Raw genomic sequence first — 25,502 nt, forward strand, 5'->3', positions numbered from 1 at the left:
AATTTCGCTCCTTCTACACAGCAAGAGAGTCCCTGCACGACAAATATTAAGAGTGCTAGGCTTGATGGCAGCCTCTCTTATTGTAGTTCCTTTAGGCAGGATGCACATGAGGATATTGACAACTTCCACTGTCTCACGAAATCTTGATCACGAATTCTTGCAAGAAGGATCTCTTGTGGTGGATACACAGTCAAGAGCTAACACTAGGATGACCGTTTGTATTACCCAGTCCGGTAGCAACTTTAACCACGGACGCTTCCCTGATAGGGTGGGGGGGGATTCTTTCAGGGACAAACAGTCCAAGGTCAATGGTCCAACTTGGAGTACAATCTGCACATCAATGTTCTAGAGCTGAGGGCAGTGTTTCTAGCGTTGCAACACTTTCACAAGTCCTTACCTCAGGGAACAGTGACAGTTCAGACAGACAACATGTCAGTGGTCTGGTACATAAACAAGCAAGGGGGAACCAGATCTTACCCATTATGCAGAGAGGCCCTCAGAATTTGGCAATGGGCAAAGTCCACTGGATGCTTTCTGATAGCAATGCACATCCCGGGGACTTCCAACGTAATCGCGGACAGGTTGAGCAGAGCCATCCTGTTCCCTCATGAGTGGTCCCTCAAACCTCAAGTGGCGGAAGAGATCTTCCGCAGATGGGGCCAGCCTTGCTGCGACCTGTTTGCATCCCCATTGAATGCTAAATGCAGAAGCTACTTTGCCCTGTTACCCCCTCCAGGGGGTGTCCCCAGGGACGCACTGGTATACAATTGGCCACCGGGTCTCCTGTACGCCTTTCCTCCTGTTCCACTAATTCCCAGGTTTTTGCAGAAAGCCAAACGTCTAGACAGGACCATAATACTAATAGCCCCATTCTGGCCTCGACAAATCTGGTTTCCCTTCCTTCAATCTCATCAAGTGGAGGAACCATGGATGCTGGACCCGGAGCCAGACCTGTTGACGCATTCGTCGGGAGTTCCTCACACCTTTCTCAAGTCCCTCAAACTGACAGCTTGGCTGCTCCGCTTCCCATTTTAGCCAGGTCGGAGTTACTATCCCCTGCAGTACAGCACATTATTGTATCTTCTCACAAACCATCTACAAGGAAATTGTACAACAGCAAATGGAACCGTTTTGCACACTGGGCCTCCAAACAAGGTATAGATCCATTCGGGGCTCCAGTACACAAGATACTAGATTTTCTTACCACACTTTTTCAAGAAGGAGCATCAACATCCACTATAAGGGTTCAACTGGCGGCTATATCCAATTTTCATATTGGCCGTGAAGATGGTTCTCTTATGTCCCACAGACTTTGTAAAGCCTTCATGAAAGGTACCTTTCACCTCTGTCTCCCCTTTCGTAATCCAATAGCACCTTGGAATCTTAATCTCATGCTGTCACAACTCATGTTGCCCCCTTTTGAACCAGCAGCCACAACTTCGTTAAAATTCCTTTCGTGGAAAACACTTATTCTGGTTGCCATCACTTCCGCCAGGAGAGTTTCAGAGCTACAGGCTCTATCTATCCGACCCCCGTACATGATTTTCAGCCAGATAGAGTAACCTTGCGCACCAATCCATCCTTCCTTCCGAAGGTTTGTTCGATTCAAAACATCAATCAATCTATCGAACTACCTACCTTTTTTAAAAAACATTCCAATAAGTTAGAATATACATTGCAAAAATTGGACGTTCACAGGCAACTAAGATTTTACTTACATAGGACAAAAGAGTACAGAAAGTCAGATCAACTATTTGTCTCATATGCTGACCAAAGGAAAGGACAGGCAGTAACGAAGGTTACCTTATCCAAATGGCTTTCAGATTGCATAAATTTTGTGTATGGTGAATCGAAACAGCAACTCCCTTTCAAACCCAGAGCTCATTCTACAAGGGCGATCGCTGCCTCTTCAGCCCATACCGCTTGTTTGCCTTTAGATACCATTTGTGCAGCGGCAACTTGGGCAAAAGCACATACTTTTATTGCCCACTATAAACTAGACAAAAGCTCCAGGGACAGGGCGACGTTTGGTTCCACTGTACTCAGGAATGTTCTCCCTTGAGCCACCCAGGAAAAAGGAGCTAGGGACGCTTCCCGTGTGTAGGAACAAACGGCGAGATTGAACAATTTCACATTAAGAGGTTATGTTCTTACCATAACGTTCCATGTGAATTGTTCATCTCGCCTTTGTTCTTACATTCCCCCCCTCCATCCCCCGTCCTGCGGTCTGGGAGAACGGTTTCAACTGAATTCCTTTTCAGCCTTTTCTAGATATGGTTAGCATATTATTGTACATTAGTAATGGCATCTTTTCTCCTCTATTTGACAGTAGGGTTCCAGACACTGTGTAGTATCTGTTTATAAGTGTTCTAGACACAGTTCTAAAAGGGATTCTTCTGGTATAGCAAACTAGATCTGAGGGTTAGCACCTGAGGATCATGGGATATTACTGTGCCTCAAGCTTTCTCGAAGATGTGGAGCTAGTGATGCAGCCGACTCGGAGCCGAGGATCAGCTCCAAACCCGTGTGTAAGAACAAAGGCGAGATGAACAATTCACATGGAACATTATGGTAAGAACATAACTTCTTATTTCCTTCCCTCTAGGTAGTTTTTGACCCAGGAGATGGCAGGGGTGGTAAGGTTTAGAGTTGCTAGTGAAAGAAGGAGTTTATTGTGGTTAACCATATTGAATGCTTCGGAAAAGTCAGGGAAGGTGGCAGATACAAGGAGTCCGTTGTTTCTGTGAGTATTGACAATGTTGGTGAATTTTGTTAATGCGGTGGTGGTGCTATGGAAGGGTCTAAAGCCATGCTGTGTTGCTATTAGATTATTTTCTAGGAGATATTTCATTAGTTGCTTATGTATCACCCTCTCTAAAATTTTAGATAAAGGGGGTAGTATGACTATAGGGTGATATTTATTGAGTTCCGGGGAGGTTCCCCCTTTATGTAGAGGGATGATATGTGATATTTTCCATAGTTTGGGTACTATACACTCGGAGATGGATCTGTTAATTAGGATGGAGACAGGCTATGATATGGCTTCTGCAGCCAGGTGGAGGTATTCAGCGGGTAATTTATCTGCAGCTAGAAACGTTGGTTTGAGCTTGCGGAGTAGTTTTTCAGTGGATTTGGTTGGTTCTGGATGGAAGCTGAACTTGGGGCAGTTGATGGTTTGGGGTGGGGGGTGGATGTTGTCATAGGGTTGGTTGTTTGCAAGGGTCTGGATGGCTTCTGTAAAGTATTTATTAAATTGAGTGTGGATGCATCATGCTACAGATGTGCTAAAAATGTTATGAGTCTCAATATATGTTAACCAGAAACTGAACGCAATATGATTTTCTATGCAAGATATATGAAAAAAGATTTTAAAGAGAAAACTGAAGTTTTATAAGTAATAATGATGTTTTGTATATACTGCATCTTTAAATGAGTTTGAATTATGAAATAGTGACGTGATATGCTCTATGGAGCATGCGTCAGCATGAGTGAGAGGTATGGGTGTAGGGATACTAACAACAGGTGGGAATTATTAACAGAAAGTAAGTACAAGTTTATTCAAATGGTTTTTAAAAGTTGTTTATTGTTACTGGTCTGAAGAAGCCACCGGTTAGGTGGTGAAAGCGCTTACCGTTTTATCTTGTTTTAATAAATATTATATGGTTTTAGAGCCGTACGTTTGGCGACCGCTTTATTTCTTGTTTATTGGCCTGACAGTACATAATTGTTGAATATAAACTTCTAACTAGCTATGTAAATTATTAGTGGTTGTGTTACTGACAAGTATATTAGTATTTAAAGTAATATTTGCAGTTCTATTTGAGCCTCATAAATGCATCCAAAATTCAGGGAGGTGACAGGTGTACACAGTGTGCATTTGGTGAGTAACAGAAAATGTTAGGCATATAAGAACGTGGCTACAGTAATTGCATCTGCTTCTCATTACAATTCAAACTATAGACAGTGACTAAAACAAATTATCATTGATTGTTATGTAAACATGTAATTTGCTATTTAAATAGCCTATGCATGATTAATTTGTGTAAGAGAAGTAGAAGATATGCAAAGAAAACAGAAAACTAGCCACCGAAAGAGAAGGGCGATGATTAGAAATACAGTTAATGGGACCTTTCCATCCTTTAAATGGGAGATTAAAATATGTTCCATTCTGCATGAACTGGTGGTACATAAAGTTGTTGTAAATCCCTTCACACTTATTGCAAAGAATATGGGAGTTTTCCTAATGTCATGGCAACATTTCCACTAGTCAATATAAATGAACCTCTGGTCTCCCCTGAAAATATGCTTCTGGTTTACTGGAGCTAATACAGTCAACAAACAGTAAACACACACACACACACACACACACACACACACACAGAGAGGGGGGAAATGTAAAGAGAAGGGTTGTAATAATCAGGAAGAAAGTTTAAGGCATGTGTTTTTAAAGTGCAGAAGAATTAGAAATTTCTGGAAAATTGCTGAAAAAATAGGAGTATAGGACTAAGAAATATAACAGATGCAATGTATGTAGAATTTAAACTAGAAAATAAAAAAGTAGAAATAATAGAAGGGTCGTGATATATATTTCATTTATCCGGAAAGGAAGGCAATGGAATAATGATGTCAAAAGAAGTCATTTTATTTGGAGATAGGATATGATTGTAGACACGGAAAATGAAATGCAAAATGTAGTAAACTGCAAGGTAGGTATGTCTGGATAACATTTTTGTTAAATCTTATTATGCAAAGATTATATGAACTGGCTGTCTCAATAAAATATTATTCTTCTAGATGTTTTGGTAGACTGAATTTCTGAGGGCAGAGTGGTTTGGATGTGTTGTTTATGCAAAAATGGCGAAGAGATAAGATGTTGAAGAAATTTCTACTAAGAACCATATTTTTTGTGATGAGCTAGTTGAATTGGTAAACTGACTGATGGTTGTGTCAGTGGATTAAAGCAGCTGGGTTCTGATTTGATAGAATACCTAACTGTTGTAATTGCAAATGGCTGTAATCTGGGGCTGCAAAGCTGTGTTATTTAGCACATCATGTGAGATTTGTTTTATTGTGATGTGCTCAAGGGACAGGAAGAAAAAGCTCTGCTCATTGAAGAGTGCAAGCCAGTCATGCTGCAGAAAATGACATTTATTCCATTAAAAATAAAGACTGTGTAGTCCAGGGGGATGGGCCAGAGTTGTGTGAATGCTGAAGGTATATCGTGAGGATGAAAATAAAAATGTTAGTGAATTGTATAAGTTTGATTTGGATATAAGGCTGATGGAAGAGAGTGCATAAATGATTCTGGACATTTGAATATGGCCAAGAGAACGAAGACTGGGAAGAGGCATTGTGTATAAATTTCAGGAAGATGAGAAGTAGTTTTGGTGTAAGGAGGAAAATTGTGAGAATGAGGTGTGAGGGCACCAACAAGCAAGCACTATGTCTGACAAAAGCTGATTGAACCAGTAGTGTTGACAATAAGATACAGACTCTAATACATGAAGGCAACTGATTTTTTTAGCTGGAAGTTTTGCTGAATAAGATATATACATAATTGTCACTGCTATGACATGACACCCCGACTCCCAAGTGCAAAAATGGGGAAAAAGTATATGGATGGATGGATACAGATCACTTTTGCAGGGCAACTAGGTACCATACATGTATTTTGTGACTATTTTTATTTCATGCAGGACTTGGTCATATGCTTTTAAGCAGGTAAGAGATTGTTATACTCTCACCAGCTTTTTCTGTTTCTGTACTGTAACAATACAAGTTACTGATCTTTTTCTTTGCAGTTAATAATGAAAAAAAAATTTTTTTTTTAGTTTTGTTTTAATGTGTCTTATTCCACTATTAGAACTATAGGTGGTGGTGTGTTTCTATTATTTGCTTATAGACACATATTATTGTTTATAATCTTTGCTCTGTTTACCTGGTGTAGACAGTATTGCAAGAGTTTGATCTTATACTTCTGCCGCTGATTTTTCAATCATGTTACTCTGACAGACTTGTTTTTATTTCATTATGCAGCTGTGGAGAATCCTTTTTTCTACCCAGCAGGACAGGCACTGAATGGACTACTAGCTGCTTGTGTAGTAAAGGCTTTCTACTGCCATAGCCACATCCTTGCATAAAGGTGGCTGTTGGCCTGCTCTTACCACATAATGCTCCTATACTTTTAGCATAACATTGAATTTTTGCTCACAAATGTCTCCCTGAAGACCGTCCATACTGGATGTATGTCTAGGTTTTAGCATTAGCATTAACATCACCATGGGATGTCAAACATTGAATCACTGTTGAAGTAACCCACGTTGTTTGGGCTATATTCTGCCAAGGATAGGCCCAGCCGTACAGCTTTTCAGAGCTTGTGGGTACCTCCACACACTATAACTACCAGGAGCTCATAAAACTCCATATAAAAAGCAGTTAGAGTGCCAAAGAGCAGGACTTTCTTGCCCTTTGAAGTGTACTTCCTGGGTGGGCTTCCAGTTTTCCCTTCAAGGCTGGGCAGGCAAGTTTCTTTCAGAGCAAATGTTGTTGTTGTTTGTCTTTCAGCTTTTCCCGGTTAGGGGTTGCCACAGCGGAACGCCGGTCCGCTAATGATTGGCAGTTGTTTTTTTATGGTGTCGAGTTGCCGGCCCGATGCCCAACCTTCAACGAAGGCATGCCCATTCAACGCATGTCTTTCAAACGCCCCCTCCTTGACCGTGGGGAGGACATGCAAGACTCCACACAGAAGGCACTCCCAACCCTAGCCGAGAATCGAACGGGAGAACCTCTTACTGTGAGGCAACAACGCTACTGCTGCACCACTGTGGAAGTTCTTTCTGAGCAAATATGTCCACTAAATTATTTTTTTTTTTTATTACTCAAGACTTAGACAAACATACATTTACAGAAAAGAAAACAAACCATATTAACATTGTTGCAGTTACACACATTATGCATTGCATATGTTTTCCTTCTTTGTAATTATCATCAGTCCAACATTACACAATTTATTCAATTCCTGCCTTCCTTTAAACCTCACTCCTCATCCTCCTGAACAGAACAGCATTCTGCTTGTATTGTTCCCATAATTTCCATTTATTTCTATGTAATTTGATCCTTTCCTAATATTCCTCTTCCATTTTTATTTCTTTTATAATATTCAGTACGTCAAGTACAGTTGTTTAAATTTTGATTTCCGTTTTTTGGTAATTGCTTTTTGGCATCCAAAAGAATTCAACTTAATAAGGCCTTACCATGTCTAGGCAATTCAGATCAAGTGTCACAGCTCAAAAAAATCAAATCATATCCTTAGTTACAACCCTTTGCTCACCCGGTATTTCTGACAGAGTACTCTGTAGGGAATTTTTGAAATCTGCCAACTCATTGCACTCCCAAAAACACATGTTCCCAGTTATCTCTCTCCAATTATAACTTCGGCATTCGCTTACCTACCTGAGGAAAGCTTCATTGAAGTCTGTTTGGGGTACAAAAATACCTATGCAAACACTGCCAAGTAAAGATCATAGATCTTCTGAACTTTGTTGTACACCTGGGAACCATACTTATGTTGTCCTATAGTTTTGTTGTAAATTACTTTCCATTCTCTCTTTCCTGTCTTTTCTTTCTGTTTGCCTCTACTCTGATATTGGTTCCTGATAGGGAAGGTAGTCTGTAGCCTGCAGTCTAAACATCTTCTTGGCCTCATGCCACTCTATTATCTTTCCCTCTCTAGTTATTTGCTCCTAATACCTTGGCTCCTTTGCAAGTTTACTCCAGTAAAGTCCAGCAGCCCTCTTGCTTATTTTTTGTACCCCTATTTGCAGTCATCACTTTTGGAAGAATCGCCCTTCTTTATTCTTGTGATAACTTAGTTCTTAAAATACTTCTTCTTCTTCATGAATATAATATTCTTTATGGTTGTTATTATTTTCCTTAAGGATCTGCATCCAAAATTCTACTCTTTCTTTGTTTAATTAACTTCCCCCTTGCTTTTTCATCATTCCTTCCCATTTAAATTATAATCTTCAGCTTGTATAATGTATTTGAGCATGTAGTTCTAAAATATCCCTTCAAATCAGATAATCCTAAACCACTTTGTTCTTTTGGAAGAATCAGCTTATCCCACTTAACTCTTGCCTTTTTCCCTTCCCAAATAAATTTTCAACTCTTTATTATTTATTGTCCACAACTTCTCCTGTAGTTGATAAAAATATGCATGACCCATTCACAAAATTAAAGGGACTAGAAACATATTCACTGTTTTTATCTTATTAATCATATCCATAAACAACAGCTTCCACTTTCTCAGTTTTTGCATTATCTTTGGTTTAGTCTTTTCCCATATCCTTATCTGCAGTAACTGAAGCCTTTTTAATCCAGACTCCTAAATATTTCGTCTTATTTTGTTTCTATAAATATGGGTATTGCTGAACCAGTTTGAGTGTGGATACATAATTTATGGTTATAGCCTTTGTTTTATCTTACTTAATTTTATATCTCAAAGTGACTTGCAACTGCCTCAAAATGTTTCATAACACTGAGCTGTCCTTTACTTAGGCTGTTAGGTACAAAATAATATCAGCATATAAAGCCAACTTTTCTTAATTACCGTACCAATTATGTCCTTGCATTTTTGAGTTCCTTATTTTCATTGCCAATGGTTTTAAATGTAAAGCAAATAGCAAAAGGAAAGACGATACCCCTTACTGGTTCTTCTTTTCAAAAACAACTTATCAGAGAGGAACCTTCCCACCTTAATTCTTGCCTCTGATCATTCACGTATCCTCCTAATTAACCGTATTATTGTTAATTAACCTTATTATTGTATCAAGTAATGCTAATGCTTCCATTGCCATACTCAAAAAATCCCATCCTACTTTGTTGACTGTTTACTCTGCATCAAGTCCCACCAATGGCACTAGTATTTCCTTACATTCTGCTTTCCTTTGGATCATCATTGTTCTGTTAATGTTATGAAATGTATGCCTCCCGTCCACAAACCACATTGATCCATATCTATCAATTTTAGCAAGACCTTTTCCAATTTTTAGCTTATATTGACATAAACACACTGTAAATGTGGTTTAAAATTGAAATAGGTCTCTAGGAAGCTGGGTTTGGTGGGTCTTTGCTATCTTTACGTATTGCAGTTACTATAGCTGTCTTCCAAAATTTTGGTGCTTCCCCTCCTTTTAAAAGAACTGCTAAACAAAACCTCCCGGATCTTTCTCTTTCTTCCCTCCTAACTTCCAAACTCCCACAGGAATCCCATATGTTCCTGCTGTCTTTCCTGAAGATTATTTTACATCAGAAAAAACAAAGAATTTCCACCGAAACAATGAAGCCAATAATGGTTTATTGCTCAATGATCCACAAAAGTTGCACATAAATATCCATCGTGGATATTTATGTGCAACTTTTGTGGATCATTGAGCAATAAACCGTTATTGGCTTCATTGTTTCGGTGGAAATTCTTTGTTTTTTCTGTTGTTGCTGGTCATTGACCAGTTGTGCTGTGTTTACAAATTATTTTACATCACCATTTTTATCTCATCCTCTTCTGTCCTAACTGTTAGTTGTTGAGCCTCATCCACCATTAAGCTTGTCATAATTAAGTCTTTAGTAAATATTTACGTTTGTGCTCTTTATTGATCTCCACATTTCTCTGCTTTATACAAATTTTTCATAACATTTTCAAAATATTTCTAATACATGTATAGGATCTCTGGTTATTTTTTTCTTTATTATAGTCTCGGTAACTGTGGGAACAACCTTTTCTACTTTCTGTTGCCTAGGTCATTGTACTAAAAGTTTTTTTTTTTGCTCTGGTATTGTTATAAAAAAAACAGTTGCTTAACAGCAGTCTTTCTAAACTCGTGCATATTATCTTGATACTCCCTTATTTTCTCGTCTGCACTCTGCATTTGCACCTGTTCTTGTTCTGTGAAATCCCCTGTATTTTGTAATAATGTAACCTATGTCAGCCCCTTTAAGTAATTCCTAAAACTTCTTAACCATATCTGTTTCTCTTTAATTTCTATTTTTTTTTTTGTAAATTCCAATTTCATTTTTCCCATTCACTTGCTATTACTTCTGAAGGTATTTTCTGCCTTCTTTAATAACTCTCAAATAATTTCCACTGTAAATTCCTCTTTTTAACATGTAGTGGAAAAGTGCAATCATCTCATTTTTACTTCATTACCGTGTATTTTTATCTTAGTTTTTATTGGAGCATAATCTGAAATAGTTATTGGATGTGTGTCGAAGCTTTTAATTTAATGTAAATATATTCCTGTAAAATATAATTTCTATCTGGTGCAGCCTAGTTATTGTACCTTGGGGAATAATATGTAAATTCTGTCCAAGTTCCTACTGTTGAATTCTGATCTTCCACACTAAATCTTTTCATAAATGTGTTCAGAAATCTACCCTCTTCTGTTATATTTTCCTCTTCTAAGTCTCCTGATATATCCTCACTATTGCAGATCAAGTTCCAGTCCCCACCTTTAAATAATATTCTCTGCTGAAAGATGATTATTTCTCCCAAAATCTTAAGCTCCATAATAGCATTTTCTTGCTGGAATATAAATATATGCCAGCATAATCCTTTTCCCTTGCCAGAAAGTCCTAACTACCACAAATGTACCATAATTGTGTCCACCCCTTCTATCACTATTTGAGCCTTCTACATTTAGTATAATTATTCCCCTTTTCCTTTGTCTGTGATATTCTGCTGAATGTGCATCCTGACATTCTTCCCTTGTCAAATTCATATGTTCATTTCTTTCCAAATGTGTCTCTGCAGCATTGTTGTTTTCATTCTGCATTTCTTAATGTAATTTACTACTCTTTCCTTTTTGTCAGTACCTGTAAGACCATTTAAATTCCAGAATACTATGGATAGTACAGCCATTATGATATAAAGCTATAGTTTCCACCTGTTATACATGACAGTTTTTTGAATATATAGTTCATTCTTCTGTGTTTTATGCACAGACTAATGTTTGGTAGACTGATGTTTTATAGAGTTGTTTCTTCTCATCTCCATTTGAACCTATGTCACAATTTTTTAGACTTTCTATTTTAATAGAAACCCTTAAGCAAAAAATTAAATACATTTTAACACCCTCATTACCTATTTACTTAACACAAACACAAAACTATGTACATCTTCAAGCCATGAAGTTTAATCCTCCAGACAGGAACATATGCAGCAAAATGACAAGCTGCACCCATGGGAATTATCTAATGTAAAGTTAAAGTTACCCTGGTAAAGTACATGCTACATACAGCTCATGTTCCCAGTTACACTGTTTGCTGTCTGTTCTTTCATTATCTTTGTTCCCCTCTCAGATATGAAAAACAGCTTGCATGCTTTCAAAAAGCATCAACTTTTAGCTGCAAGAAAAATGTACTGGCTATCTTTAAATAAAACTAAATTGTACACTGTTTTATTAAATGCATGAAAGTATTAAAACTGCTAGGGAGTATGCTATCTCTTATTTGCTTCCCATAATTTCAAACTTTATTTTTCACTGAATTGATTGTCATTGTACCTTTACATTTTGCATTTCCATCAGCAAAGGATACTCAGAACTCTCAGGTTTAATTGCTTGTACCTGCAGACAGCTCATCTCTATGTAAAACTATTCAGCAAGGAATCTTTTTAAATTCTACTCAGAAAAGAATCTACATCTGGCTTCAGCTACAGACTTCTTGACTTGGCACTGAACATTTGATAATAGAAAAAACAAGCTAATTTTATTGCAAATGTAAGAAATGTAGCACTTCTAATGGCTGTCGTAATTTTGTCTTATCTTTTTAACCTACTTGCTTACAGAAAAACAGTTGTTTAAAGCTTAAGTCGGAGGCATTACTCTAGACACTAACCCTTGTAAAAATAAGAGAAAATATCTTAATTCTTTATGTAATATAATATATGCACTTTTGCTCTCTGTCCCATCCCAGCAGCTCAAGATCACAGCCTGTTAACATTAAACTTGCTTTTGTCCGGTCTTTCTTCTCTTGTTATACCTTAAAATCAATATTTATTACAGCAAAAAAGTACTTGCTTACTTTAATATCTTTAAAAAATACAATAGTCACTGAAAAGATTTCCCCATCATTTAAAGTGCCTATGATTACACACTACACAAAACTGCATATAAAATTCCATTTAGATCATGAAGTGGATTATACAGATACTAATAAAAATTGTTTTACTTACAGCTACTTTCTCTCTTCAGTGTCCTTCTAAACATTAATGACATAAAGTGGTATATACTTTATAGTCCACCCACAAGTTCAACAAATTCAACAAACTTCCAGTCTTTTTTAGCAACTTTTTCTTGCAAATGTGAGTTATACTTCATAATCTTCTATTTATTGATGTATTACAGTGTTTCCTGTCTTCCTGTTAATCTCCATCTCCCAACACCAGACTCTGGTTCAAGTCCAAGGTACTACTGATTCTTCTAGTAAACTCGTGCTTTTTTCTGTCTCTCAAGCATTTTCCTTTGGAACATTAGGAAAGGTTTCACTGGCAGTCTCTCTGTGAACTGTACTGTCAGAAGAATGAGAAATGGAGACCTTTTCTGCTTACTGGCTCACTTTTTGTTGGATAAACTTTATTTCCTCCTTGGCCTGTTCTGCATCAAAAATGTCTTTGATTCTACAAGAAAAATACACCGAAGGTAGAGGGATACAGTGGCTTGAATCTAACACCTGCCTCTTGGCATTCCCTGATTGCTCGGATAAATGTATTTTCTTGTGCATGTTGTACAGTTTGTGTCTTTTGGCTTTTCCCGGTTAGGGGACGCCACAGCGTAACTCCGGTCTGCTAATAATTGGCAGTTGATTTTTTTTTACGTACCGGCTTGCCAGGCCTGACGCACAACCTTCAACAAAGGTACGCCCATTCATGCATGTCTCCACGCAGAAGATGCTCTAGCTGAGAATCGAACCGGACAGCATCTTACTGTGAGGCGACAAAGCTACCGTACCACCACCACCGCAGGTTCAATGTTGTACAGTGAATACTCATTTTCAAAAAAAACTGCTGTCTTCATATTTTTAATACTTTGCCCTTCTGTCAAAGTTTTGTCAGAATCAACTCTTTCTGCTAGCATGATTGCATTTTTACTAATTTAGGGCATGCTCGCTTTCTAATGGTCAGGTGTGGAGCGTAAACTTGATGTGCCATTTCAGTTAACAAATCCTGCTGTGAAACAACAGTCCACTTGCTTACTTGTGCTTTCATAAAATTAACACAGTCTCTTCCTTCCATTTTCCCTGGTACAGCAGAAAATATCAGGTTCTGTGTGCACACACTGTCTCCTGACTCTTCTACTTTTTGAAATAGCTCATCTTGAGAAGCAAAATACTCTGCCATCTTTTTACAGTTTTATCAGTTCACCTGAACAGCTAGTTAAAACTGCTTCTCATTTTTCAAGCCTTTTGAGTTGATATATTTGATATATTTTTTAGTGTTTCACTTATTTTAATCACCTGTGAGTACATTTAATTTATTTTTTCCTCTAAATTACTTGAACCAAAGCAGATGCTTGAACTGTTTTTTACTGAAGAGCTGCAGAATCCTTCCCAGCCAGTGGTTTTTTTTTTCATCTTTTTTGGTTGATTTTCTTGCAGGGTTTCCAAATTTCTTCGAAAAAAAGGGTTCCTATTACGTGATTGAAGTTTTACAACTTCGAACACTGTATGGTCAAACCCATAAGTTCGAAGTTGTAAAACTTTGAAAACGTAAAAAAAAAAAAAAAAAAAGGGAAAAAACTTACCTGACTGTTTTAAGCAGGGGGCAAACCCCCCTGCACCCCACAGCCCCTGCTCTTTAAATATACCAACTCCGAGACTGTACTGTAATGCAGTACAGTGCGGAAAGGGAAAACTTGTCTTTACTACACTGTAGTGCGATCTCATTATTGGCCGGTAAGTCACTTAGTTAAAGAAGCCAGACCCCAGAAAAGTTCCAGATGTCATAAGAAGGGATGAATGTGAATGGAAGTATACAAAAAAGGAGTAGTAGGCTTCGGGGATGTCTCTCTTTCTCCATTCTAGCTCCTTGTCAGTCTGTCACAAATGTATTGCATTCTGAAGACGTTCTACCACCTATAAAGAACAAAAGCTTAATTATCTGGTCTTAGTCTGAGTATTTTTATTTATTTAAATATTTAAAAGTTTATCTGTTGTTGCAGCCGCTTTTCATTTTATTTATTTATTTTTTTTATATTTAGAAGTTCACAAAGTATAAGTATTATTTCTATTTTTGCGGTTATATCACAGTCTGTCACGATTGATGCTTCATACTATTTGGGGGGCTATATCAAAAGGGTTGAAAGTGTATAGGTCTGTAGATCAAAAAAGGACAGACACATAAACATCAAGGAGATGTTTGCAGCCTTCAATGCTCTTTAGTCCCTAAGTCTTGTCTGGTCCTCAGGACCTGTGCAGGTTAGCACATCGTATAACCTTTGCAAAATTAACATGGATACCTGGAAGGTAGCATCCCTGTTTATTTGGCTTCAGGCTTCATGCACTTAGTTAGAGCAAGTCATTATAGAAGACAAGCTGATCAGGACCTGAACAGACCCTCAATAATGGGAACTACTACTGGTGGTCTTCCAGAATTGGATCCACTGTGGGGTTCACTTCAAATAGGCCTGAAATGCATATGTTTTCCGTTTCCCTTGGAGGGTAATGTTCTTTTATGCCTTTCCACTGATACCAAAGGTTCTTCTAAAATTGTGTAAGGACTCCCCAAAGATGATGTTGGTGACTCCCTTTTTTGGCCCAGGCATCTATGGTTCTTCCTTAATTTGACTCAGGCCGTAGACAGTTACCACAGATTCCGCACATTCTCTGTTTTCTCATGCAACACAGGGTTGTTCCAAGCATCCAACCTGTATTTACTTCACTTAACTGCCTGTACTGTAAATGTTGAGGTCTTTTAAGCATCTTTTATTTCAAGGATGGTGCAGCAAGTACTAAAGAAGGCAAAATGTCCGCTGCTAGAAGGCTAGACATGGGTGAGTGGGAAGATTTCCTATTTGGTGCCATATGAAGAACCAGGAACTTTTAAAGCCTGGTTGCTTCTGGTTCCGGATTATTTGTGTGAGTTATTGTCCTCTGTCTGGTCTCGCTCTTCTATCAGGTTTCATCTTTCAGCCATTTCTGCCTGCCTGTCTGCCCTCACCCCCCACTTTCTACCTATTCTCAACTCAAGCATGTCTTGAAAGGGGTTTTACTTTTCTTTCCACATAGAAAACAGGAGGCTGCTCCTTGGGTTCTTAACTTTGCATCTGAAAAACTGACACTTCTTGTAACTATCTCATCAGGCTATTTTGAGGTTCTTACTAGGAAAACATTTAAACTGTCATTTGCCCCTTTTGAAAAAGCTTATCAGGCTACTAGAGTTCTTATTTGGAAATCTGTTTTTCTCTTTTGCCTGAGGTCACTTCAACTCCAAAAAAAGAGTAATCAGTAAAAAAACATAAAAAGTAATGGATGCATTCTTTTTTCTGAGATGCTCTAGTTTCAGGCATCAGCTAATAGAGTACAATTTGAATCAACACATAGTGCTACAATGTCAGTGAACAAATTAACAAAAAAAGGCAGTCATAAATCATACACCTGCGTACAGCCAATTAATATTTTTTATTTCATTTGGTGTGCTAACTGTTTTATGTCTTATGCATCCCTTTATCTATATTTAGCATTTTTAATTATCTTAACTGCAGTTTGTCACTGTTTTGCTAGGTGACTTGCTACAGGATTATCAAGAGTGTCAGCAAACTAGGTGAGTCATCATCAACCCCTAGCCATCTGCTTGCTATGTGTCTTTTTTATGAAAAGCATTATTAAATCCTAAATTTCCTATCTGGTCATCTGTACTAATGTGATGCACTTGGGGAAAATATGTGAACAGGGTATAAGGTGGAACTTGTAGCCATTTAAAGAATTGATTGACATGAGTGTAGATATTAGGAAGACATATAATACTTTATGTATAGATTTTGAAAGGTTGTGTTAGAGAAGTATGCAGCTGGAGAAAAATCAAGATGTGGTTTACAGATCTGTGTAACAAATCAATGATGTGACCTGTAATAAATTTTATGTAGTTAGAGAGCTAAACCTAAACAGATGACTAAAACAAGTGTGCTCAGTACCATAGTGTTGCTTTGTGTATGTTTAAAAATGGAAAAGGTAATAGAAGAGCTAAAAGGATGGAGATTGAAGATAAGTAACACAGCATACTGCCCTATTTTGTTGACTGTGATGATCATTGTTAAAGATAATGCTTAATTTTTTTTTATAATATGTCATGAAGTAAATTGTAATAAAAGTGCAGTGTTTGGATATACTAGCATGACTATAGATAAGAACTTCCATATAGAGAACTTTAAAACTTTGATTTAGTGTCCGGTAAAAGTATCACAGGAGGTGTGAACCAAAATAATATGCGTGATAAAAGGACGAAGAACTGAAATTATGATACATTTCTAAGGAATCTTACTATAATGTTTAGATGCTGGTTAAAATGTAGGGGACATAGTCAGTATTTGTGCTATACTGCAATGACTGCTAGTAAGAGTTTCCACTTAATTATCTCATTAATAATGCATAAATCTTTTGTGGCTGTGTTTAGAGTCAAAGTTTAGTTTGTAAGGAAAGGAATACTTTATAATGTAGAGAAGAATGCGGGACGGGAAGTGAATATCACTTAGTGGGTGGCTTTTATGGTTTAAATAAGTATACATTACGTATCGGTAGGGAAAGAGGAAGAAAGTGATTTTGTCAAGTACTTTAAACAAAAATGCAAATAATGATGGCATATCTTTTTCCAGTAATAGGTGACTTGCTACAGGATTATCAAGAGTATGAATAACGCTGATTATGCTCCAAAATTGGCAAAACATAAGGTTCTTACATACTTATCTGATGGCAGCAACCACAAAATAACATAAACATTCCAGATCTTTGAAAGCTATAATGCACTTTGCACTGCCAAAAAAAAAAAGTTAAGTGTCTATCAGCTGTTAAAGCTTTTCAAGGTATATTGCTTGGCATCCATAGTATGACCAAATTTAACTTCCGCAGACACGTACTGTTCTTAAACTGACCTGAAAAAAAAAATGGAAGCTAGAGTTGTACCCATTGAGTATTGGCCCTGATTCCAGAAGTCTTGCTGTCAGTATGAATGACAAGTTACACTGAGAGCAGGTGTTTTGGAATATGGCCCCAGTGTAAGCTTGTTTGTAGATCAGCCTTACACCAAAGCACATCACTTACACTGACAGTACTTCTGGAATCAGGGCAGACTTACACTGAGGCCAATTCATTTGCAATCTGGACAGTTGTATTCAGCGATTCTCGGTGATGAGGAGTTTGAATATTATAGTAAAATGCTGCTATATTGTTGTGATTATACAGTGACACAGTTAAAGAATGCTGTGTGAATGTTTTGGATTTTTTGAATGAGTGCTGTAGGCTAATCAGTTTATCAAAACTTTATATATATATATATATATATATATATATATATATATATATATATATATATATATATATATATATGCATCTTATCACTTATAGAAAGTTGCCCTCCTGTTCTAAATACTTAACATTCTGTATAGGAAGGACTATGTACAGACTATAAAATAGGATGTTTGAGCATTACTAAGTAATTAGAAATGGAAACTAAAGTGATGCTTTATTTAGTCATTCAGAGGTATACATAGCTTTTTATAATGTAATTTTATGCTTTAGATAGCATAGCATTACAAGTAAGGTTGAGATGTAGAAACAGTTCTTGAAAAAATAAGTTTGCCTAGCATGTTAAATGAATGTTTGCCAGTCAGCACAAATTAAAGAAATGGTGAATTTCAAAAGTATTTTAAAAAGTAAATCCCAAAGGCCTAATTATGTGCTTTGCTTTTACTTGTCAGTATTTAGGTTCATAGGTTCATACTAGGCTATCTGCCCTAGGGCATTTATAAGCCTAGCCAGAGTGTGTTTGGCTTTCGCCACCCATTTTAAATGAATTTTGCTGTGCCCTTTTTCGAGGTTAGTATACTGTGCCTTAGTCTAACAGTGACACAGAAGTGATACCAGGGGTAAACCTACGATCTCCCATCCACTCATCAAGATTCCTCTTGAAGAGAGTCAGTGAGGGACTCTGCCTAACCTGGACTGGGATTTTATTCCAGAGTGAGGGGAGCCTCTGGGTTATGAATCTGTCCCTCCAGCATGTCCTATTTATTTCAATGCTGAGGTTCAAGTCTCTCGAGTGCGTAGCTCGATGGGATTTGGATTTTCTGAGGTGCAGCATGTCCATTAATTCCGAGTTGGACATGGCTTTATACGTCAGGCACAGATTGCCTCTGAGCAGGCGGTATGCCACTGAGTAGAGCTGGAGTTTCTTTAACCGGGCAGCATATGGCATCTGTTTGAGCCCTTTGATCCTCTTGGTGAGGTACTTTTGGGGTCTTTCCAGTTGCTGCAGGTGTCTGGTAAGGTACATCCCAAAGGGGCATTGTACTCAATTATGGGCCTGATGAGGGATGAGTAAAGAGGCACGATGACCTCCCCTGATCTAGATGTGAATCCCTTCATGATTAGGTGGGCTATATAAAATGTTTTTCTAGCCACTTTGGCCACGTGGTTGTCAAATGAGAGATTGCTATCAACTTGGGTCCCCAGGTCCCTAATTACTTCTTCTGTACTTAATGGATTACCACCTATGTGGTAATTTGTGGGCACTTTGTCTTTGCCAAAGGGGATGACTATACACTTTTTGGCATTTAGCTTGAGGCCATGGCTGTGACACCAGTTGTCTGTTTCTATGAGGCCCTTTTGGAGGATGCTTGTGTCGGCTGGAGAGTCGATTATGGCGCCCAGTTTGCAGTCCTTCTGTGTTGGCCTGTACCTCCGAGAAATATATACCGAACAAGAGAGGTCCCAGGACTGAGCCTTGTGGGATGCCACTTGTAACTGGTTTGGAGTCTGACATGGCTCCAACAATTCTAACCATGTGGGTTCTGTCCTTGAGCCAGTTTGCAACCCATCTAGTGACATAGGGGGTTATATTTAAGCTGGTGAGCTTATCTATAATGCCCGAGTGGAGTATTGTATCGAAGGCTTTTGCGAGGTCCAAGTAGGCTGTGTGGACCACCTTCCCCTCGTCAATGGCCTTGGTGACTGTTTCAAAGAAATCAACCAGGTTTAAGAGGAATACCAGACTCTTGTTCCTTGTTCAGTATGAATGACCACTTACACTGAGAGCAGGCGTTTTGGAATATGGCCCCAGTGTAAGCTTGTTTATAGATCAGCCTTACACCAAAGCACATCACTTACACTGACAGCACGTCTTCTGGAATCTTGGTCATGTAATTTCAGGTATAAGGCATCTAAAATGTGTAATGAGTTTGTTTCATCAGAATCTGAGGAATTCTTTATGGCAAAAGTTCTTATTGTGAGTTTTTTTTTAATTCTGTTTTGGTGGAGTCCAGCAACTACTATGTAAAAAAAATATAGATACTATTCAGAATCCTTTATATGTTAGTTATAAAAGATTATTACGTTTTTGTTATCATTATTCCATTATGTTATGCTGCTTTTTGATTGTGTATTACTGTTTTGTTGCAGAACAATTGAATAAAATATATTTTTTCAAGAAAACAAAGAATGGGGGGATAGGCAGTAGGGTAAGACAAGGAGATATAAAAATTTGAGTCATGATACACAAAATATGTAAGAGAGTGTAAGATAACAGTAAGTGGAAAGTAGAGTTTGACGAAAGGTTTAGCAAGAAAAGTTTTCTAAGTCATCATCTTCTTTTGGCTGTTCCCGTTAGGGGTCGCCACAGCGGATCATCTGTTTCCATTTCTTCCTGTCCTCTGCCACACCAACCACCTGCATTTTCTAAGTATAATATCAAAAATGTATATTTAGAGGATGGAGCGAATAAACTTTTGGTTGAAATGAGAGAAGCATATTTGAACAGAAGAGAGATGCACATGGAAATACTATTATAAGATTTTCTGTGTAGGATGTCACATAAAAATGTCCTGTAAAGAAAGAGACAACCTAGGAAGTGATGAATAAAAAAATATATAATAGCTGTACCAGACAAATGGAAACTTTGCAGCATGTTTTTCTAGTTTGTACAAAAATGAGAGATTTGAGGAAAATAAACTTTGTATCAAAGCTAATGAATGCATGATAGATAATATAGTAAGAAGTGGAAGATATTGAACAAGGAACAAGAGTCTGTATCTTTAGTGTGTATAATACAACAATATTTATTGAGATGGGGGTGAAATGAGCTTGGAGAAATACAATAATAATGATTTATATATTTTCCTCACCTTTTCTTCTTTACAACTGAACAAAATTATTTGTGTAAATTTATTATAACAATAACCCACAGCTAAGTATGGTAATGCTGGATTTACACACGGTTGGTGTGGTTTGGTCATGAGGGCAAAGCCCGAATGATCAAACAAAGCCAACTGTGGGTAAATCAGGATTACCCACACCCAACTGTGGGTTATTGCTGTTATACAATGACATTATTTAGGAAAAATGTTACTTACTTTTCTTAAATAATGTCCTTGTATAACGGTGCCATCTTCTGCATTTTCCCCAGTATCCTGGGGTTTTCTTGTTGTGCTTCTCATGTGTATGGGACTCGCATTCCAACACTCTTACAGTACATCATTGCTGCGTAAAGGAAGCAGTGGGCAGAGGAAGATCTCCATTGCCTTTTTTTTTTTTAATTAAAAAAAAAATGAAGTTGGGAGACTTCAAGCGTACAGGAGAGACGGGACAGAGAAAATATAAGGCTAATCAGGTACATTTCGCAAGTTTTGCGTAACGCCCCTGATTATCCTAATATTTTTCTCTGAGCAGTCTGTCACGTTCTGTTGATGTCTCCGGTTTTTGTAAGTTTATTTATTTTTTTAAAATTAAAGAAAAGTAGAATTTCCATAGCATGTATTAATAGTAGAAAGTCCGGGCAACTGGATTTTTTCCATTGGTATATGCTAGATTTACAACGGGCACACTAGTTGGAATGACCAGTCAGTGTACTTGTTTTTGCATGTTAATGGACAGTCATTATATAGTATGAAATAAGAAAAGGTACAAAAGATTGAATGTTATGATAATTTGTATTATAAATAAAATACTGCTAAGTTTTTAGCAAATGCCATGGGATCTTTAACATCATCCTGTTACCACCACTCAGGAAAGTGTAAGCTAGATTTAGTATCTCAGAACCTCAGGAATGCAACACCATATTTATGTTGCAGACTATTGATATATAAATCTAAACACCTTGTCTGAGAATAGAACCTGCAGACTTTTAATGTTCCAGGCATCAAATGTCAATGCACTTCCTCCTTAGTCACTGGCAGTACAATGTTAGTATGCATGTACATCATAATCCTTAGCATAATGTTGATGTAGATAATTTTGAACATGTAGTGCATATTCATATGAACCACAGGCTGCACAGATAACGAAGACTGTGTAGTCATCTTATCAGAAGCAAATGTAACAGGTCAAGTCCTTGAATATGAAGCAGCATTACATATAATTCAGCATAGGAACAGTACTAGGCAAGCAGCCGTTAGGACTATGAGATGCATAGCCATATACACCATTAAGCAGACAAACATGCAAGTCCATGTCTCCTTTTGAAGCCTTTAATATTGCTCACTTCCCAAAACAGAACAGGGCTGTACCAGATAATCCTGCTGTTAAGTCTATGTCTACCCATCCAGCCATACAGACTAGCCCTAAAGGTAGTCAAAGTAGTACTTTGACTTGTAGTAGTAACTCACTCAATAGGCTGGGAATAAGTTGAGTTGTTGTCCACATAGGTACCCAAGTCTGATATGACTTTTTCTGTCTGAAAAGGGGTACCATTAATAACCTTTGAGGTGGGAACTTTTTTTGATAAATATTACTGCAGTGTACTTTTTTGCATTGAACATGAGAGTGTTTGGTATCAGTGGATGATCAGATAACAGTGCCCAGTTTCCAATCATTGGCAAACTTGGTCAACCGTACTTATGAAGTTTTGGACTGGATGTCTGCAAAATAAATACCAAAAAGCTGAGGGCACAACACTAATCCCTATGACACCCCACTAGTTACAGATTTACATTCAAAGAGGGTACTGTCAACTTTCACAACCTGGGATCTGTAGGACAGCCAATTTGAAATTCAGCAAATAACATAGGGATTCAGTTACATTTGTCTGTTTTTGTTTTAAATAACAGTATGGGCGATAGTGTTGAAAGCCTTGGCCAGATCAAAGTAAGCAGTGTACTCTGAGTGACCACAGGCATACATTGCTGTTGAGGTAATAACTGTAATGGTGACATTTTGGAGACAGATGGAAAGGGTTGAGAACAGGCTAACTATACTCAAAGAGGCAGAGAGAATAACATTCTAGATGTTAAGGAGAAAAGAGGTAGAAAAGAATTTCAAAGGGATCATTAATGACACTAATATGTCATTCATGGTTTAAAAAAGAAACTTTAAATCAAAAGAGACAACATACTATTCAACTTTCCTTGTGTAGAAAGTGTGATCCATTATACGGAAAGTGGCCAAAATGTGTGACCCATGTAGAAACCTTTTTTTGGAAATACAAAGCACAGTGGAGTTAAATGCATTTATGTTTACAAATGGTTAATGAATTAGCATTTTATTTTGTCAGTGGGCAGTACAAGACAGGAACAATGCATTATGAAAAAGAGCTGTGAAAAAGTTGTATTTTGCAAACTGAGCTTTGGTTACCCCTCCTCACCATTGCACACTGATGGAGAGTGAGAAAGAACAAAACGTTCTGTCCGGCCAAAGCTGCAGATTTTCATTTGTAAAAAGACTTTTCTTTCCTTTTAATTATTATAACACTAGCTAGCTAACTAATTGTAAAGCAGGCAGGAATTCAAAGTTTTAACAACTGTCAGGCTACTTCCTTTAAATGATTAATCTGATTGTGTCTTCCAGATAAATAATGCAACTGATTTGCTGATCAAGCCACTAGAACAGTTTCGCAAAGAGCAAATTGGAGTCACCAAGGTAAGATGATTGTGTACTACTTATTAACAGTGATGCATTTTGGGATGCTGTGTTCTTTACTGAATGTCAGAGGGAACAAGAAATTAAAGAGCCATTCTGTTAGCACCAATCAATTCATATAACTGGTAATGAGGATTATGACTTTGGGGCAGTTCTGTAATGTTGAGAGAGATAACCATAAATGTAAGATTTGTTCATAGTTTCATAGATATTTAAAGGCTTCAAGACATTAGGCGCCATAATTCATAGCTGTGTGACATGCCAGACAAATTTTCAAAATTAAAATAAGAGTGTCCATGCAAGTGTCAGGAGTTGCCAGCATACCCATAAACAGAATTTAATGAGATGTCTGTGATCCATTGTTAACCTGTACTTAATGAGCAGGATGGAGCAGGAATTTGCACATTACCACTGATGACTGCAGTACATAGCCTTATAGAACCAGCTGCTTTCCCATCTGCAAGTACTGTTGTTCTAATAATGAACAGTGTCTTCACTGTTTGGCATACCTGGTGTTTACGATTTGATGGTGGAAAGCCAGTCATTGAGCAGCTGATGTTCTTTGTTTTTCACTGTTGCAGTCATCACATTTGGGTTATCCCTGTCAGGGTAGCCCTCGGCCGGCCCGAATACCAAAGACTTAGTATTTCTGCGTTGGTTGCTGTCGCTTGAGTACTGACGTCAGGTCGTCAGTAGTATAAAGTAAGGTAGCTGACACCATTACATCAGTCTTTCTTGCCATGGAGCCCAAAGCAGAAGCTGTTTGTACAAGTGCCGGTCGGCCACTGTCTGAGTTTTCATCTCCGAATTGAAGTTGAAGTCTTCTAAAGCTAAGTACCCCATTGGGGATCCTTTTTTCTTGCACTAATCGATGTCAGAAAAAGTTAATAATTGTCTCGCCTGTGGAAAGCAAATATCACACCGAGACTTCCACTCTTACTGCGTCACTTGTTTAGGCCCAGACCACGATGTCCCCCGTTGCCGCTTCTGTGGTTTGTTCAGTGCCTGAATATTCCATCGTCGGGCACTTATTGTAGCTAGATATTTTTGTCTACAGTCCTCGAATTCCGATATGGCTTCAGTAAGCCATCCGACAGCAGATCTTCCAAAAAAAAAAAACGTAAAGATAAAGACAGAGACAGACCGCACAGGTCAAACCTACCGATGACGCTGCCGTTAAGCAATTCTCAGTCCTCCAGTACTCAGTGAGGTGCTTTTGCAGCCCCTGATGCCCACTTCAGTTGATTCGCAGGCCGCTACTGAGACTCTTTCAGAGTCTGGTATACCGCAAAACTGTTCTTCGACTAAGGATCCTGCGGTCGTCTCTACCTTGGATGGGTCTGGAGCCACTGAGCAGGCACTGGCTTCCGAGGAAGTCCTTCGCACTACTGAATTTTGACACAAACCAGCGTCGTCTTTCACAACTACCGTTCTTTCAAAAACAACCGTGTTCCTAGGCCCAGGGTTCAAACAACACCCAAGAAACCGACGACCCACTTTCGGGCACCTGCTACCTTGCCTCAGTCTCAAATGCTTAAAATGGCAGAAGACGTTATCATGTTGATCAGAGGAAGCCAAGCTACCCCCTCAAAAAGGAAAAGAGATCTGTCCCTTGTAGTTTTGTCTGAACAACAGACAGATGAATCTAATACTTCTGACTATGAAGACATGCAACCCCTCTCCACTTATGAGGATTCTGATGCAGAGGACTCCATTACTTCAGCCTCTCCCCCAGAGGATTTTTCCTTTGGGGAAACCCTACATACTTTAAGGGAGCATTTCCAATGGGAGAGTATGGACTACTCTCAGTCTAAAAAAAGACTCAGGGAATTCTTAGATCTTCCGCAACACAGACCCTTAGCCATCCCCTCAGTCCTGAATGTTGTGGATGATGTTTTCCTTGAATCCAGCTTGACTCCTGACGCCCTCAGTCCTGAATGTTGTGGATGATGTTTTTCTTGAATCCAACTTGACTCCTGATGCCCTACCTCCTGCTTCCAGAAAACCAGACGGGTACTATAGAGTCCCTGACTCACACAAATATCTTTTTAAAAATCCAGCAGCTGACCCTGAGGTCATTTCTCAAGGGCCAAAAGGGATTAAAGCAACCTCTGCTAAGAATCTCATCCCCTCAGACAGGGATTTCCAAGCAGTAGACAGATGGGGTAAAAAAGTATGCACCTCAGCTACTGTTGCTATCAGGGCACTAAATTGTCAGTTCTATATGCTGAAATATCAACAACATACCTTGGAACTCCTTAAACAAAAAATGTCTTCCTTTCCTGCTTGGGCAGAATCTAAAGATTTACAAGACTTAATGCATTCTGCAAATCAAGTAACTAAACACACTTTGCACTGTGGTTTTGATGCCCTAGAAGCTTCTTGCAGGGCAG

General features: G+C 38.2%; 1 protein-coding gene across 3 annotated transcripts in view; it reads left to right on the top strand.

Moving 5' to 3' along the window:
- Positions 1–25,502, top strand: part of OPHN1 (oligophrenin 1) — a 2,670,560-nt gene that overhangs the window by 1,189,498 nt on the left and 1,455,560 nt on the right. For all 3 annotated transcript variants that reach the window (XM_044057106.1, XM_044057104.1, XM_044057105.1), the window contains exon 4: positions 23,038–23,109. In XM_044057106.1, coding sequence (XP_043913041.1) covers positions 23,038–23,109 — 72 coding nt within the window. The remainder of the gene's footprint in view (positions 1–23,037; positions 23,110–25,502) is intronic.

The sequence above is a fragment of the Protopterus annectens genome, chromosome 15.part0 (genome assembly GCF_019279795.1).
Source record: "Protopterus annectens isolate FY-2018-M chromosome 15.part0, PAN1.0, whole genome shotgun sequence".
Classification (NCBI taxonomy): domain Eukaryota; kingdom Metazoa; phylum Chordata; order Ceratodontiformes; family Protopteridae; genus Protopterus; species Protopterus annectens.